The sequence below is a fragment of the Mobula birostris genome, chromosome 21, assembly GCF_030028105.1.
Source record: "Mobula birostris isolate sMobBir1 chromosome 21, sMobBir1.hap1, whole genome shotgun sequence".
Classification (NCBI taxonomy): domain Eukaryota; kingdom Metazoa; phylum Chordata; class Chondrichthyes; order Myliobatiformes; family Myliobatidae; genus Mobula; species Mobula birostris.
Window position 1 is genome coordinate 45,558,141 of NC_092390.1, and position 18,982 is coordinate 45,577,122.

At 41.4% G+C, this 18,982-nt stretch overlaps 1 protein-coding gene across 1 annotated transcript in view; it reads right to left on the bottom strand.

Moving 5' to 3' along the window:
- Positions 1-4,790: 4,790 nt before the first annotated feature.
- mgmt (O-6-methylguanine-DNA methyltransferase) overlaps positions 4,791-18,982 on the bottom strand; it is a 401,995-nt gene continuing 387,803 nt past the window's right edge. Inside the window, exons 7-9 of the mRNA XM_072239661.1 lie at positions 16,689-16,828; positions 4,974-5,009; positions 4,791-4,877 (exon numbers count right to left, since the gene is read on the bottom strand). Coding sequence (XP_072095762.1) covers positions 4,791-4,877; positions 4,974-5,009; positions 16,689-16,828 — 263 coding nt within the window. The remainder of the gene's footprint in view (positions 4,878-4,973; positions 5,010-16,688; positions 16,829-18,982) is intronic.

An 18,982-nucleotide genomic window follows, 5' to 3' on the forward strand; every position in this document is an offset into this window, starting at 1 on the left:
TGTTCTCCCCGTGACTGCACAGGCTTTCTCAGGGTGCTCCAGTTTCCTCCTTCATTCCAAAGATGTATCAGTTGGTAAGTTAAGTGGTCAGTGTAAATTGTCCCATGATTAGGCTATAATTAAATTGGTGGATTGCTGGGCGGTGCAGCTTGAAGGGCTGGAGGGCCTACACCACGCTGTATGTCAGTAAACAACTGGCTTAAAATAAGCCAATCATAAATACAGTGTGGGGAATTTGGAGAGCCACAGACCTCTGCAACCCAGAAGGTCAAGGTTTGCAAGCACTACCTTCAAAGTCCCTCTAAGTCAGGGGCTCCTAACCTATTATGATAGGGGTCCATGGCATAAGAAAAGTTTGGGAACCTCCGCTGTAAGTCATGAATTATGCTGTCTCAGAAAGGTATTGCTGTTCCTTTTTTGCTGTTGGGTCAAAATACAGGAACTTCCTCCTTTACAGGGCTGTGGGTGTACCATCATCAAAAATGTAATTCAGCATAACTCCATAATCAACTAGGGATGGGCATTAAATGCCAGCAACACATCTGTGTAGTGCACAGTCAGTATTTCCCTGCTAAAGGTCCAGTGGTCTACCTGTCTCAATCAACTTCAACAAGCATTGTTTTGTCTCAGGACAGTGTCTGACCTCCACTTCATCTGCTTTGATGTTGGCCAATTAATCAGCTACTGCAGATGTCTAGATGTAAGCTCCCAGAAACCACCTCTCTCAGACCTCAAAAAGATAGCACATTACAATCTGCTGTGTATGTTTACTGGGGTGTTTTATAATGAAGCTTCATTGTCTTAAGCAATCTAAATAGATGCTTCACTTCACTTCTAATCCACAGTCCCAGCATGTGGCTGTCCTGTGAATCTAACCCCTGGTGAGCAAACCATAAGACGTTTTCGTGCAGGCTTACGACTTTCAGTAAAGCTAACATCTGAGAAAGTAGGAGAACACAACAGTATTTATTTCTGATTACCCATTCTTGGTCATGAGAAAACAACAGTTCATATTATTTATCTGAAGCAACATCCCATCTGAAATTACGTCACAGTTGGGTAAACTTCTTAAGAGGCTCCTGCAGCTAAACTGGAAGTCACAAAATCGTTACCAGACTCATAACTAATCAGAAGATCAAATTTCATCTGTAAGGCAGCCACCAACAGTAGTTATGCAAAGCTAGAATCGAGATCCTCTCAATGTAATGCAAACTTCAGCCCAACATTTCAACAATCTTTAGAAACACAATGCATGTACTACATTAAAGTTCAAAGTAAATTTATTATCAAAGTACATACATGTCCTGCCGAAAGGTTTCAGCCTGAAACGTCGACTGTACTTTTCTCCTAGATGCTGCCTGGCCAGCTGAGTTCCTCCAGTATTTTGTGCGTGTTGCTCAGATTTCCAGCATCTGCAGATTTTCTCTTGCGTATTTTACCATATACTACCCTGAGATTCATTTGTTTCACAGGCATTCACAGTAAAACAAAGAAATACAACAGAATCATTGGAAAATGACGCACATAAGACTGATTGTAACCAATGTGTAAAAGAAGACAAATTTTGCAAATAAAAAAAACAAATACTACTAATAATAAATTAGTAAGTAAATAAAGAATACTGAGAATATGAGTGGTAGAGTCCTTGAAAGTAAGTCCATAGGCTGTGGAATCAGTTCAGTATTGAGTCAAGTGAAGTTATCCACACTAGTTCAGGAATCTGATGGTTGAATGGTGATAACTGTTTCTGAACCTGGTGGTGTGGGACCTAAGGCTCCTGTACCTCCTTTCTAGTGGTAGCAGTGAGAAGAGAGCATGGCCTGGATGGTGGGGGCCCTTGATGATAACTACTGCATTCTTGTGACAGTGCTCCTTGCGCCGAATGGTGCAACACGTCTTCTTGTGTAGTCAGTACTGGCAATGATTCAATAATATCCATACAGCTCAGTGCCTGTGTGCTTCTTGGGGGAGGTTGGAAACTGGGTTTATATAAATTGAGCTATCAGTTCTTAAAGTGGAAGTGCTGTCTAGCTGGGCTGCACAGGAGGCTTCTTGTAACAGACACAGATGTGGAAGGATTGGAAGCTCTATTCTGACAGTAAAATATTGGAGGAAGAGTCATTTTCTATGGGTAAGACAAAGGCATGAGTTTCCATGGGTAACACAAAAGCCAAAATATTTTCAATGCCATCATCAGTTATCAAGAGCCTTGCTTTTTGCCTCCTAACATATCTGCACACCTCCAGTGTCACTGTTCCCAAAATCTCCTTCCCCAATCTCGTCTCTCATAGCATCTGCACCACAATCCACACCACCTTCCACTCACATACTGCCCCACCCGCTCTCACTTACTGTCTGAACCTTCATTTCCATCTCACATCTTACTCTCTAAATATAACAATTTGATTAAGATTTGCATGTTTTGAGGACCTCCCAAGAAATTATTATCATACCCCTTTTTCACAGGAGTAGGATGTATATAAATACAAACAGGAATCCAAGAACACATCTTCTCCCCTGAGCAGATCATCATGGGTCAAGTACAGCCATGGACATGGTGAATGATACCACTGGACTGAATGTTGCAGGCAGTGCCTTCATACCTTATCTTTCCTCATTGATTCTGTATGATAACCTAGATCTGCTTTCATCAGTCACTTCCCCTTCAACTCCCTGCCAGTCCTTTTTGTTTAGGCATGGATGTGGGGGATTCTGCAGATGCTGGAAATCTTGAGCAACATGCACAAAAGGCTGGAGGGATTTAGGCAGCATCTGTGGAGGGAATAACTAGTCGACATTTTGGGCTAAGACCCTTCATTAGGAAACTATATAGAATCCACACCAGGACCAGCAGACTCAAAAACAGTTACTTCTCCAAGCAATACAGTTGATCAACACCTCCATCCACTAATCACCCCTCCACACCTCCCACTAACACTACGTTACCATTTCCTGTCAGTCACCTTATGTATAGAACCTTATGCCTTAAAGGGACCGACAATCAATCTATGTATATAAGTTATCTTATGCATTTTTATTTATTGTGTTTTTTTTATTATTGTTCTTTATCTTATTGTGTTTTTTGGGCTGGACTGGAACTAGAGTAATAATTATTTTAGAAACAAGAGAAAATCTGCAGATGTTGTAAATCCAAGCAACACACAATAGGCCAGGCAGCAACTATGGAAAAAGTACAGTCCACATTTCAGGCTGAGACCCTTTGGCAAGACTGGAGGAAAAAAGATGAAGAGTTTCCCTCTCCCTTCCCCCACCTTTTAAATCTACTCAATTTTTTTTCTCCAGTCCTGCCAAAGGGTCTGGGCCCGAAATGTTGACTGTACTTTTTTCCACAGATGTTGCCTGGCCTGCTGAGTTCCAGCAACATTTTGTATGTGATGATATTTTGTTCTCTGTTACATTTATGAACTGGACATGACATTGAAGAGTCATGAATCTTGAAACCTTGAAACTTGATATTTCCTACATTGATCACTTCAAAAGTATTTTATTCAGTAAAATGCTCAAGCCAATTGAAGGTCCTGAGAGTATTAAAAAAAACAATTCTCGCAATTTTGCTTGGCACAAGACAAAGTAAATACGAGTAATGGCACACAGCTTATTGTTCTCTTATCCTGTTTTACTCTGTCCATCAGGAAAGAGATGTAGCTGGCATAGAAAATTCTGTAATCTCTCTAACACACACTACAGTGGCCTAGCGGTTAGTGTGATGCTATTACAGCTCAGGGCATCCTGAAGTTCAAAGCTCAATTGCGGTAGTCACATGGACAAAAAACTGTTGCATAAAATTTAAGGATAACTATGACCTTCAGTGTCATAATCCATGTTGTCCACGTTTGATTTGAGGCTCAAGTTGTGATTCTGATAGGAAACATAGCCTGGCCATAAATTCTTTAAAGAAAGACGTTCATATTAAGATGGTAGATGACCCTCCAAAATACCTGCTGTAGTTATAGCCTCCCGCATAGTACTTTTCACCTTCCTCTTCTCCTATCTACTTCTAAACACCTCGTTTGATTCTCTTCCCTACTCCATCTTCCAGACTCAAAGGCAAATCTGGCAGACCCCTGGCAATTGCAGTAAAACTGTTTTAAAACCAGCCAAAAGTTGTTCAGCAAAAATGTTGAATTAAAAATAATCCACAGAAGTTGGAATATTATGTACAAAAAGATCAAAAATTGGACAGTAGACTATAAAATTAAAAAAAATGATATTCTCTATAGTGCTTGAGCATATTTCTAAAGAAGTTCTAAAGATGCTTGTTGTATGTATGTGGTATGGTTTGATGAATGACTGAGTTTATTTTATGGAAGTCAGGGTGAAGGCAGAACAAATGCAAATTTTTAACCTTTAATAGCATTCTTTATTCTAACATTCTAGATTTCAATAGTGGGACCATTTTTTTTTTGTCGTAGAATCTTCAGTATTTTACCTAAAAGAATGTGTTACACAAACAAATTTCAAGGTCACTAATTTCAGTACTGCAGGTGTACATAGTAAGATAAATTCACACCAAAACCTCCTTACTTCAACCTCTCCTTATAGACAGTAATTATTATAGGTGATATCTTCTTTAAATTGTACGCAGTCATTTAAATGACCTTGAATTGATCAATCTTCCATTCCCTTACTTCCAGGAGCCTTTATGATTATTTTATGGTCCCCTGTACTATTCTAATGAGCTTGTTAATTGAACTCCACATTTGCCCTTTGAGGACCACAGACCTTAAAATCAATCTGAAATATAGTAAAGTATTTGAAGTTTTCCTCTGTTAAGGTGAGTTGATCCACAATGTCTTTCGCATAATGTGCAGCAAAGATACTGTGTTCTCTTCGACTATTGACTCCTCTTCAGCCTTCTGATAAAGTTGGAGGGTTATAGTATGAATTAAGTGAAGCACACTAACTACAAAAGAATATTTGTCAGATGTGTACTAAAAGGAATCTAGAAGTACCTTTGCTTTCTCATCAATGTAGCCTCTGACAAACTCCTGATTAGAGAATAGAAATAAAGTACATTTGTAACAGAGATATATTTTGACATATTATTTTCTTCACTACAGAAGCATACATTCCTTTAAACAATATCATTTCCAAACAGCAACAGCCTTTACTCTTTCTTTCAGTGGGCTGCAATCATTGCAAGAAGTCATTCATTGGTGAGGCTGTACAAGGTTTAAAAAGAGCTCGGGCCTTTTGGAACTTTTCAGCAGGCTGCAAACATCGTGACCTATTAGACACTTGGCAGGGTCCAATAAAAGGAAGAGAGCTGTAAGTGGAGCAGCCATTGTTGTAATGGACAGTGTTAGAGTGGTCAGGCTTTGGCTCAACAGGCTTAGGCAAGAACAGGCCCAGGCTAGAAATTAAGCTTAAGGTAGAGGCATAACAAGCATAGGGAGAATGATAATTCAGACAGTGGAATGCTCCTCCTATGAGACGTGGGTTTTTCAGGGCAGCTAACAGTCTCCCTGATTACTACTTCTGCAGGAAGTGAACCCAACTTCAGCTCTTGACTGACAAGGTTAAGGAACTGGAGCTGGAGCTGGATGTACTCAGGACTACCCAGGAGGCAGAAAACCTCATAGATGATACTTTTACGGAGGTGATCTCAACCAGAATGCAACGGTAGATAGTAGATAGGTGACTACCAGGAGAAGCAAGGGAAGGAAGCAGTCAATGCAGATTTCCCCTCAGCAACAATAGACACTTTTACATACTGCGGTGGGGGGGGGGGGTGGTGGAGGAAATGGCCTATCAGTGCACAGCAGCAGCAGCCAGGCCAGTGAAACTGTGGCTGGCTCTGAGACTCAGCAGGAAAGTGATAGGAGACTTGATAGTCAGGGGGATTGGACAGGAGATTCTCTGGCCGTGAATAAGAAGCCAGGATGGTGTGTTGCCACCTAGGTGTAGGGTCCAGGATTGTCTCAGTGCAGCTGCAGAAGATTCTCAAGAGGAAGTGTGATCAGCCGGAGGTCGTGGTGCACACTGGCACCAATGACATGGGCAGAAAGGAGGAATAGGGAAGAGGCAGAAGAGCAGGGCGTCCAAAGCAGTCTCCTCTGCATTATTCCCAGTACCACATGCTAGTCAGAGCAGCAATAAGATGACAGTGCAGATGAATGAGGGGCTGAGGGAGTGGTACAGGAGCCAGGGTTTCAGACTTCTGGATCATTGGGATACCTTCAGAGGAAGGTATGCCTGTACAAAACAGGTCAGATTACACCTGAACCCAAGGATGGCCCATATCTTTGTGGGCAAGTTTGCTAGAGCCATTCCAGAGAGTTGAAATTAATCTGTCAGTGGGATAGGAATGGGAGTGATACGGCTGAAGATGGGGCAATTGGTATACAAGATGCAGTGTGTAGTGAGATTGTGTGGAGGGCCAGGTAGGGCAAAATTGCAGTCAGTGGTATGAGGTGGTGTATCATGGGGGCAAAATCGAAAAGGGTGATGAATACAGGAGTGTAGGTATTGTATTTGAATGCACACAGTGTATGGAATAAGGCAGATGATCTTGTAGCAGAGTTAGAGATGGGCAGGTATGATGTTGTGGACATCACTGAGCTGTGGCTGGATTGTTGGGAGCCTAACATCCAAGAATACACCTTGTAACAAAAGGACAAGCAAGCAGCTCTATTGGTAAAAGATGAAATCAAATCCTTTGAAAGAGGTGACATAGGATTGGAAGATGTAGAATTCTTGTGGGTAGAGTTAGGAAAATGCATGGATAAAAATAACCTGGCATGAGTTATATCCAGGCAACCCAACTGCAGCCAGAATCAGAACATAAGAAATAGGAGCAGGAGTAGGCCACCTGGCCCATTGAGCCTACTCTGTTAGTCAATAAGATCATGGCTGATCTGACCATGGACTCACTTCCATCTACCTGCCTTTTCCCCACAAACTTTAATTCCCTTACTATACAAAAATCTATCCAGCCTTGTCTTAAATATATTTACTGAGATAGCCTCCACTGCTTCATTGGGCAAAGAATTCCACAGATTCACCGCTCTTTGGGAGAAGTAGTTCCTCCTCATCTCCATTCTAAATTTGTGGAGTGAAGGGAATTACAGAGGTATGAGAGAGGAGCTGGCCGAAGTTGATTGGAATGGAACACTATCAGGGATAATGGCAGAACAGGAATGGCTGGACTTTCTGGGGGCAATTTGTAAGATGCAGGATAGATACATCTCAAAGATGAAGAGGTACTCTAAAGGGAGGATGAGGCAGCCGTGTCTGACAAGGGAAGTGAAAGATACAGTAAAAGTAAAGGAGAGGGCGTATAGTATAGCAATATTATATTAGTGAGATGCTAAAAGGATTGGGAAGCTTTTAAAAATCTACAGTAGGCAACTAAAAAAAAACCATAAGGAGAGAAAAGATGAAATATGAAGGTGAGCTTGCAAATAATATAAAAGGGGATACCAAAAGTTTTCTCAGATATATAAAGAGTAAAAGAGAGGTGAGAGTGGATATTGAACCGCTGGAAAATGATGCTGGAGAGGTAGTAATGGGGGACAAAGAAATGGGGGACAAAGAAATGGTGGACAAATTAATAAGCATTTCATAAACATAAGAAAGTCTGTAGATGCTGGAAATCAAAAGCAACACACACAAAATGCTGGAGGAGCTTATCAGGCCAGGTAGCATCGAAAGAAATGAATGAATTGTCAAAGTTTCAGGCCAAGACCCATTTTCAGGACTGAAAACAAAGGCTGAAGATGCCAGAAGGAAGCCAGCTAGAAGGTAGCAGGTGAAGCCAGGTGAGTGGGAAAGGTGAAGGACTGGAGAAGGATAAATCTGATAGGAGAGGAGAGTCCACCACAGGAGAAAGCGAAGGAGGAAGGTACCCAGCGGGATGTGTTAGGCAGGTGAGGAGGTAAAAGGTCAGGGTGGGGAAGAGGAGGAGAGGGGAAAGGGAAAAAATTACCATAAGGAGAAATCAATATTCATGCCGTTGGGTTGGAGGCTACTCAGACGTAATATAAGATGTTGCTCCTCCACTGCTCTTATGCCAAGATGAGTCCATGGCCCGACATGTTGAAATGGGAACGGGAATCAGTATTATAATGTTTGGCCACTGAAGTTCTGCTTTTGGTGGGTGTAGTGGAGATGTTTGACAAAGCTAATGTAGAGGAGGCCGCATTGATAGCACTGGACACAATAGACGACCCCAGTAGATTTGCAGGTGAAGTGTTGCCTCAGTTGGAAGGACTGTTTGGGGACCTGAATGGAGGTGAATAGTCAGGTGTAGCACTTAGGCACCTTACAGGGATAATCACTGGGTGGAGGGACGACTGGACAAGGGAATCGTGGCGGTAGCAATCCCTGCTGAAAACAGTGGGGGAGGGGGAGGTTGGAGGTGAAGATGAAGATGTTGCACAGGCCTTCTCTGTGGAAAACACTAGCAGTATGCCAGGAATTTGAGAGTGTCAGGGGCAGAAGTGAGTGTAATTGCTATCACTAAGGAGAAGATGCCTGGGAAGCTGGGAGTTCTGAATGTAGGTAAATCACTTGGACCAGATGGAATACATTCCTGGGTTCTGAAAGAGGTAGCTGAAGTGATTGTGGAGGCATTAGCAATAATTTTTTTAAGAATCACTAGTTTCTGTAATGGTTCTGGAGGACTAGAAAATCACAAATGTCATACCACTCTTTAAAAAGGGAGGCAGGCAGAATAAAGGAAATTATAGACTAGATAGTGTGACTTCAGTGATTGTGAAGATGTTGGAGTCCATTATTAAGGATGAGATTTTGGGGTACTTGGAGGTGCATGATAAAGCAGGTCAAAGTTAGCATGGGTTCCTTAAGGTGAAATCCTGCCTGATAAATCTCTTGGAATTATTTGAGGGAATAACAGGTACGATAGACAAAGAAGAATCAGTGGATATTGTGTACTTGGATTTTCATAAGCCCTTTGACAAGGTGCCGCACATGAGGCTGCTTAACATGATAGGAGCTTATAGTATTACAGCAAAGATACTATCATGGAAAGAAGATTGGTTGACTGGCAGGAGGCAAGGAATGGGAACAAAGGGGGCCTGTACTGGTTGGCTGCAAATGACTAGTGGTTTAGACCATACCACCATAAGATATAGGACAGAATTAGGCCATTCAACCCATTGAGTCTGCTCTGCCATTCCATCATGGCTAATCCCAGATCTCACTCAACCCCATTCACCCGCCTTCTCGCCATATCCTTTGATGTCCTGGCTGATCAGGAAATGATCAACTTTGGCCTTAAGTATACACATGGTCTTGGCGTCCACCACAGTCTGTGGCAGAGCGCTCCACAGATTTACTACTCTCTGGCTAAAAAAATTCCTCCTTACCTCTGTTCTAAAGGGTTGCCCCTCAATCTTGAGGCTGTGCCCTCTAGTTCTGGATACCTCCACCATTGGAAACATTCTCTCCAAGGTTTCTCCAAGGGTCGGTAATGGGACTATTTCTTTTCACGTCATATGCCAATGATCTGGATGACAGAATTGATGCCTTTGTGGCCAAATTTGCAGACAATAAAAAGATAGGTTGAGGGACAGATAGTTTTGAGAAAGTAGGGAGGCTGCAGAAGGACTTAGACTGAATAGGAGAACGGGCAAAAAAAAGTGGCTAATGGAATATATTGTTGGGAAATGTATGGTCATGCACTTTAGTAGAAGAAATAAAGGTGTAGAAAATTCAATAATCTGAGGTGTAAAGGGATTTAGGAATCCTTGTGCAGGATTCTCTAAAGATTAACTCGTAGGTTGAGTCAGTGATAAGGAAGGCAAATGCAATATTAGAATTCATTTCAAGAGGACTAGAATGTAGCAGCAAGGGTGTGATGCTGAGATAAGGCATTATAAAGATAAGGTCTTATTAAAATAAGGCACTGGTCAGACCGCACTTGGAGTATTGTGAGCAGTTCTGGGCCCATTATCTAAGAAAAGATGTGTTAGCATTGGGGGGGGGGTCCAGAGGAGGTTCATAAAAATTATTCTGGGAATTAAAGGGTTAATATATGAGGACTGCTTGATGGTTCTGGGCCTGTATTTGCTGGAGTTCAATAGAATGAGGTATATCTCATATATATCTTACTGAAACCTACTGAATATTGAAAGGCTTAAAAGAGTGGACGTGCAGAGGATTATGTCCTATAGTAGGACCAGAGACAGCCTCCGAATAGAGGTATGTTCATTTAGAACAGAAACTGGGAGAAATTTCTTTAGCTAGAGGATGGTGAATCTGTGCAATTTATTGCGACATATGGACTGGAGGCCAAATCATTGAGTATATTTAAAGCGGAGGTTGATCGGATGATTAGTTAGGACGTCAAAGAGTACGAGAAGAAGAAGTGTGGCTTGAGAGGGATAATAAATCAGCCATGATGGAATGGTGGAGCAGACTTGATAGACCGAGTGGCCTAATTCAGCTTCTATGTCTCATGGTCTTATTCTGATGTGAATATAAATAATCTTACCCAGTTGTAAGTTTAAAAGGTGAACTAACGTTACTAGGGGTTAGCAAGTCAATGACTTGCTAGTGCTGTTATGCCACTGTTCAGATACATTCCTGGAAGCTATGACTCACAGGGACTAACACAAATGAAAGGGAATAACAAGTGATACGAAAAATTGTGACTTTTGTCAAATAAGGGAAGAAGTATTTTTTTAATTTTCTGAAATAACTTTGGTCCTGGGTTGTGGGGATTCACCACGGAAACCGAATCCTAGGCTTTCGTTTCGTAAGTCATTTGTCACAAGAGTATTTTAGCATGCGTATAGTTGCTATATTGTACATTCAGAGTTTCCACCAGTGAATGCCAATAATGTGCTTAATTTTGACAGCAGAACAGACTGAATGTAGTGTATTCCCACTGCCAAAATGATACGTTTTTTTCTGAACAAGTGGGCACAATGCATATCAACACAAAAAGGCCAGATTGAAAAGGTCAGGGTGTCAGGGCCGGAGGCGAGGGACAGACCGGTTCAAATCAGTGCTCTGAGAAGTTTACTTGTCTCTACGCTGAACTGAAACCGTGGTCTGCAACTAATGAGCTTCTGAGTCATGAACTTCAGTTCTCAATTCTATTTGCTTACTTTTATCGTTTGCACAATTTGTTTTTTTTCTCCGAACCTTGGGCATTTGATTGTTTTCTTTTGTTTTAATGTTTTTTTTTGTTTTGTGGCTGCTCGTAAGGAGATGAATCTTAAGATTGTAGAAAGTATATATACTTTGATAATAAATGTACTTTGAATGTTGCTCCGAGAAATCCCTAGAAACTGGATTTTGCAATGGTATGTTTTGAGAACTCTCTGATCTTACTTCGATAAAAATCATTGAAAAAGAAAAATTGTGAACCCATTGTGAAGTCATTAACTTCTGGCACGAAAACAGAAAATGCTGGAAAATCTCACCAGGTCGGCAGCGTTTGTGGTAAAAGAACCAGTTAATATTTCAGGTCTGAAACTCTTCATCCAATGTTAAAAGTTTCTTTTTTCACAACCTACTGAGTTTTTTCAGTATTTTCTGTTGTTGTTTCAGTTTCCAATGTCTGCAGTTTCTTTCAAATTTTCATTTTCTTCCTGGGCTTTGATATGTTAGATGTGTAGACAGGTACTAGGGCATCACTGACAACAAAACGACCAGCTATTATTCTGAATTTTCTGCTACTCCAAAAAAGGATTATGAATTCTGGACATCAGGAAATAAGACAGAAAGTGTCAGAAGTGATGATTTAATGAAAAATTCTGAACATTTAGCTATCTGTGGGTTTGCTATGTAATTTGAATCTTTAAAAACATTTAATGCATGAGATTTCACTTGTAGAGTGCTGATATGTATTTAAATACATATTAATAGAGTCTAATTATACTTTATTTTTCTTCAATGAGCTTACTAAATGTAAAAATCATATCATATTTGAAAAGAGCAAATATGATGTTTGCTGTGAACCTTTTTAACAGTCTACATATTGGACTGAAACATTAAATAAAGGATGATCTGTTTTCTGTTTAATAATACAAGAATGCAAGCTTAATGTAAAAAAGAATGCAAAAGCAAAACAGAATGAATACAGTTTTAACTACCAGTTTTAAAACTGGGTTATATGCTAACTTAATCAATTTCCTAGTGATGCCTCGAATTTCTAACTGTAATGCTGTCATACTGAAAATCTGACTTAGCAGATGTTGAAGCTTCCCTGCCCTCAATAGGACACTTTGTAAGTTCTCAGCTGAGTTCATTAATAGAGCACTGTGCACTGCACAAGGGGGAAAGAGTAGTGAGATAAACATACCAGGACCAAATCTGCTTTGCGGAAGGATAGCCTCATTACAGAGTGCAGTGACTTGGACCACAGAGTAGTCTCTTATCCAGTACAGAATCAAATTCTGAATTCATTGGATGAATCTGATGTCTACATTCACGTGTACTTTCATGAGCTGTTACATTGCGGAAAAATATTACTGTGTACGACCTCAACAGCTTGGTGCTGCATGGTGATTTTGTTTCAAATCATCTGGTGTGCAGGAATAAACCTTTAACAACTGACTTAAGGTAAAATAAAACAAGGGGGATTTCGCTCTACCTGGGTAACTGGGCAGACACAACACGAATATCTGGAATGGAAAGAGCGAGATGGAAGACGGATGATTGCTGTCATTAGTCTCGGCTTTGCTTGCCTTCTCCAGCTGCCTAAATGGATTGGCATCACTTTAGGGTTTAGGTTGGTTCAAATTTTGTTATGAGGCTCACTAAAACAAGTGTGATAAGAGATGGGCAATTCTCTTCTCTCTGTGGGACACAATATTAGGACAGCTAAAAAATAAAAGCAGAAACGAGGATTCAATGCATGACCATGTGAACGGGAGGGAGGAAAATCTTTACAACCTGCCATCAAAGGTTTACTTTATTGCTTGCACAATGATGATATCTGTGGTGACTTTTCTCCTCTCTCTTTGGGTAGGATTTCAAACCTGCATAAAGTCATGCAGAGGGCGAAGACTAGTGTTAGTTGCTCTAATGCCACCAGGAGAGATATTTGTTTGCACCTAGTGTGAGTGAGCTGTACCATTCACTACCTTTTCAGCAGCTGCACGTATTATGGGCACCTAATTTTGGAAGATGCATACACCTCAGTGTTATTTAATGGTTGGACATCTTAAAGTGGTAATTCTAAACTGTAACTGTTGTTTCAAGTCTTTAGATTGTTTAGAGTGCAAAGTTAGGCACTTGAGAAGGTATGCCATTTTTCTGAAGACGACTATGAGATAGTGAGGAAGTGAGTAAATGGGGAGAATAGCGGACTAGCTGGAGAAATTGTGAAAACCTCAACCAATTAATTTAATCTGTTCCACCTTGGTTGTTCAGCTGATCCCATTCCTTATCTGCCACAATGGGCCTTGAAGTGCAAGTAATATTGCAGTCATTTTCATATTAAATAGATGAGGCTGTTCCAAAACACTTAAATACTCAATGGGTTTGATAGGTCAAATGACTACCCTCTGCATAGTAGTAGATCAAGAGTGTTATGAAAATTAATGGGACATGACTGGAGTTTGAGTTTGTAATCTCCTACTGAAGTATGGTTCTAACTAGCTAGACAAGTGTGGTTCATGGCTCACATGGTGAATGTTGGCTAAACATTTTACCATGGTGATTCATCCAAGCCAAGCCAGATTTTGACAAAGACAAGTGTATATGCAGTCTGTAGTAGGAACTGGAGCACAATGAAACTGAGGAAACCACTGGTTGGTTTTTCAGGGCCTGATGGAGGACCTTGGCCTGAAATGCCAACTGTTTATTCCATTCCATACATGCTGCCTGACCAGATGAGTTCCTTCAGCATTTTGTATGTTACTCTGGATTTCCAGCATCTACAGAATCTTTTGTGTTTGTGGGGTTGATTTTTGATATGTCTCTTTCTCTCTTTAACATGGAATTTTTTTGTATCTGTACTCACTTGGGAGGAAGACATAGAGTCTGTTGAAGTGAGACAAAGCAACAGCAAAGTTATGGATCCTATACAGATTACAGAGGACAAAGTGTTTGCTGACTTGGGACAAATTAGGGTGGATAAATCTCCAGGACCTAACTTGGCATTCCTTCAGCCCTTGTGGGAGGCTACTGCAGAAATTGTAGGGGTCCTAGCAGAGAAATTTAAAACATCCTTAGCAATGGTGAGGTGCTGGAGGATTGGATGATAGCTAATGTTGTTCCATTGTTTAATAAAGGCTCTAAAATAAATTGGGAAATCATAGGCTATAAAGCCTGACATCAATAGTGGGTAAATGATTGGAAGGTATTCTAATACAGAGGTCCCCAACCTTTTATGCACTGCGGTTTCATATTGACAATATTCTTGCGGACCGGTCAACCGGGGGTGGGGGGGGTGTAGGGTTGCCAACGGACAAGAGTAGAGTCAAATACGTTGTTTACACCGAGAGACTACAATGACCATGAAGCCTTGCGCGGGCACCAGTGCGCATGCGTGCACGTGCCGATTGTTTCTACAAATCGTTTTTGGCGATTCTGTTGGGGTGGGGGTGTTAATCACGACCGGAATATAGGTGATAAGTGGCTAATACACTCAATTTCGTTTCTAAAAGGGTTTATCTAATGAATTTAATATTAAACACACAGCGCATATTTTCCTCGCATGAATATAGCGATAAGTCAATTATCAGGGAAGGACAGGGGAGCTTGAAGTAAGTGTTGAACGAACTTCCAGTAGAAGTGGTAGAGGCAGGTTCGATATTATTTAAAGAAAAATTGGACAGGTATATGGACAGGAAAGGAATGGAGGGTTATGGGCTGAGTGCAGGTCGGTGGGACTAGGTGAGAGTAGCGTTCGGCACGGACTAGAAGGGCCGAGATCGCCTGTTTCCGTGCTGTAATTGTTATATGGTTATATAAGTAAGTCAATAACATCATAACATTTTAAGTAACATTTGGATATTAAACACACAGCACATATTTTCCCCGTATGAACATATAAAATCATTGCAACACACTAATATCGCTGAATCAGTGGGAGCCCTGGGCTGAATGCTTGTTTCCCTGCAACAAGATGGTCCCATCGAGGGGTGACGGGAGACAGCGATACTCGAACGGGGTTCCTTATGTCCAGTCTATTATGCAATTTGGTTTTCGTTGCACTCATTGCAGAGATATGTTGGAAATGGAAGCAACTTTTTCAGTGCTTTCATGACTATCTCAGGATATTTAGCCGTGACTTTGATCCAGAATGCTGGCAGAGATGTTATGTCAAACATAGTTTTCAGCCCGCCGTCATTTGCAAGCTCGAGGAGTTGATCTTCTTCCCGCGCTGACATGGATGACGCGCGGGTAATGACCTCACATGCGTAATGGCTTAACAGTGGGCATGACAGGGGATGAGGAAAGGTGCAGCTGACTCATATCGCCAAATCATATCGTTTCCTCGCGGCTCCGGTAGCGCGTGCTTTGCGGCCCGGTGGTTGGGGACCGCTGTTCTAATAGTCCAGATATATAGCCATTTGAATAGACAGGGTTTAATTAAGGATAGTCAACACGGCAATGTGCGTGGTAAGTCAAGTCTAACCAATTTCATATGGAGTCTTTTGAGAAAGTTACCAGGAAAGTTAATGAAGGCAAGGTAGTGGATGTTATCTACATGGACTTTAGTAAGGCATTTGACAGGTCCTACATGGGAGGTTGGTCAAGAAAGTTTGGTTACTTGGCATTCTGGAGGTCTGTGACTGGTGGTGTGATGCAGGGATCAATGCTGGGTCCATTGTTGTTTGTCATCCATATCAACAACCTGGATGATATTGAAGTAAACTGGATCAGCAAATTTGTGGATGGCACCAAGACTGGGGGCATAGTAGACAGCAAATTTCAATGCTACAAAGCCCATTATTGGTTTCACAAACTGATCCATTCTCCACGTCCAAATCATTCACGTCCTTTACTATGCTTAAATGTAACATCTGTAAGCTTCACCACACCCACAATCAGAGATCCGCCTGTGAACCCATAACCTACTGGCCTGCAGTACAGTTATGCTTGGCTTTCACAACCTGAGCCATTGGAGGAATTCATACTCCTATTTTCATGACCTTTGCAGCCTAATGATTACATCCAGAGATGTTTTACTCTTACATATTAAAGAAGTGTGTGACAATGATACATTCGACAGATGTGAGCTCCCAGCAGTGAAGTTCTCCAGCCTGAACCATATCTCATGAACAGTCTTCCTTGCCCTTTGTTATTCATTAAGGATGGGAAAAAATGAAATCTGCAATCACCATTTCCCAATATGTTGAAGGCCCCTTCCAGAAGCTTAGATAATTCCAAAATAATTGCAGAAAATGGTTGAACTAAATAATACTTAAATTACAAGCACATTTTGCTGGAAGAACTCAGCAGGTCAGGCAGCATCTATGGAAAGGAATAAAGAAGTGACCTTTTGGGTCAAGACCTTTTATGAGGTCTGAAAAGGAAGGTGCAGCCAAGTGAGGGGTGGGGGGGGGATGAAGTGAGAAGCTGGAGGTGTTATATAGAGGGGGTAAAGGGCACAAATAGGTCTTAGTTGTGAATTACACTGGTTTTATATTTATTTCTGAAAGCAAGGTGTCCTAGTCCAAACTGCCCTGACATAACTGTTAGAATTTTGATTTTGCATCGTAATGATATTGAGGTAGATTTACCGGATTACTTCTCATTGCTCCTCCCACAGCTCTCACGGCTTTTGAATTGCCTGCAAGGGTTGCTAGCTGCTTGTAGGAAATCATTTCTCCAAATTTCACGTCATTTAGCAGAGTCCTCAGCACGTTGCAAGTGAAGGTAGCTGAAAAAAGCAATAAGAACAATCACCAGGTGGTTCACAACTTTCAACTGTTTCATAAAGACTCCCTGACCAATTTAATATTAATGAGCTCAAGCCATTTGACCAATGAAAAGGCCAATTGTAAAAAAAATTCTTTAAAATTATTGAAACCACTTCTATAGCTGCATTCAATAACCTTGCAAAAGGAATCAATGATTCTACCGCAAAATTAATCTAAAAAAGATAGCCTACACCGATTAAAGGTGATAAACTAAAAATGTTAATATATTCAGCAGATCAGTGTCTGTGGAAAGGCAAAAAAAAGAGTTTCATCAGAACTACGAAAGAGAAGATTTATAGAATAAAGGGAAGTTCCACTGGGTCTTAAGTTGGTGCAGGCAGTTTCTCAAACAATAAATCCATCTAATACCATACAGCCCTCCTTGCTGGGGGAAAAGTTCCATTCATTGCACACTGGCACTTCCATTTATATCCTAGGTAATGACTGGCAGACCACTGTATGTGTGGCTTCAGAGCTGTGTGTCAGACAAGGCTATAAGCAGCACTGGGGCCCCACAGGGACTGCATTAGCTCCCTTCCTGTTTACTCTGTATACCTCAGACTTTACTGCAGAAATTCTCTGATGACTCAGCGATAGTTGGGTGTATAAAGGGAGGACAGGTGGATGAATATAGGGCACTGGTGGAGGTCTTTGTCAAATGGTGCAAACTGAATCATCTGCAGCTCAACATCATCAAGGCAAAGGAGATGATGATGGACTTTAGGAAGAATAAACCTGCATTGCTCCCTGTTACTATTGATGGTGAAGACCTACAAGTACCTGGATGACAAATTTGAGTGGAGCACCGACACAGAGGCTGTGCACAAGAAGGGCCAGAGCCGCCTCAACTTCCTGAGGAGACTGAGGTCCTTTGGAGTATGCAGGCCTCTCCTTCACGTATTCTACCAGTCTACTGTTGCCAGTACAGTCTTCTATGCAGTAGTGTGCTGGGGCAATGGCATCAACACAGGTGATGCTAACTGGCTCAAGAAACTGATTAGAAAGGCTGGCTCTGTTATAAGAGTCAAACTGGACACACTGGAGGCTGTGGTAGAACAAAGGACCCTGTGGAAAATCCTGGCAATTCTGGACAATGTTTCTCACTCTCTGCATACCACCTTTGCTGAACAGAAGAGCACTTTTAGTAATAGACTAAGACAATTGCGCTGCTCCAAAGAGTGCTATATGAGGTCATTCTTACCCTTGGCCATTAGGCTCTATAATGAGTCAATCTATAGCCATGAAAGTGATGACCCTCCTCCTGTTAGACTATTTGTGGTAACTTATCTTTTATTCTTTCTACTTCTCTTCTAATATTTATACTTGTGACACTGTAATTTCCTTTGGGATCAATAAAGTATCTATCTATCTATCTACCACACTGGAAATCCTGGTGGATGAGGTGGAAAGTAAGTCAGATGTACTGGTTGCAGAGGGGATTATCCACACATTGAGCACAGACATACGGCGGACAGCTTTGGGGAGCATTAACAGGAGCAGATGATGTTGACAGGATATAGATGCAGTGTTACAAGACCACTTCATATGAATGACCAAGTTCAAAGTAGGTAAACTGTAATCCTACACATCACTACCAGTATCACAAATAGTTCACATCACCACCTCCACATCCCTCACATTCTGAATGTGTTCAAATCTAACATTTGGAAGCATCACAACACCCATAACTAGAGGTTCGCTCTAAGCATTGCATCCACAAATTATTTAAAACCAACTAAACAGACTGTAGGACATTCGCTGACACTTTGCTTCCTCGGTTTCAAAGGTACATTTAATGTCAGAGAAATGTATATAATATATATCCTGAGATGCTTTTTCTTTGCAACCATCCACGAAAAACAGAGGAGTGTCCCAAAGAATGAATGACAGTTAAATATTAGAACCCCAAAGTTCCCCCCCCAGCTCCCCTCCCTCCTGCAGTGGCAGCAAGCAACGGTCTCCCCCTCCTCCACCAGCAAAAAAAAAGGATCAAGCACTCAAGCGTGCAACAAAGCAACAACAAAGACACAGACCTGCAGTACTCCAAAGACTGCTCATTCACCCAGTGTTCGACATACCTCAGACTCTTTCTCTGTCTCCTTAATAAGGAGGAA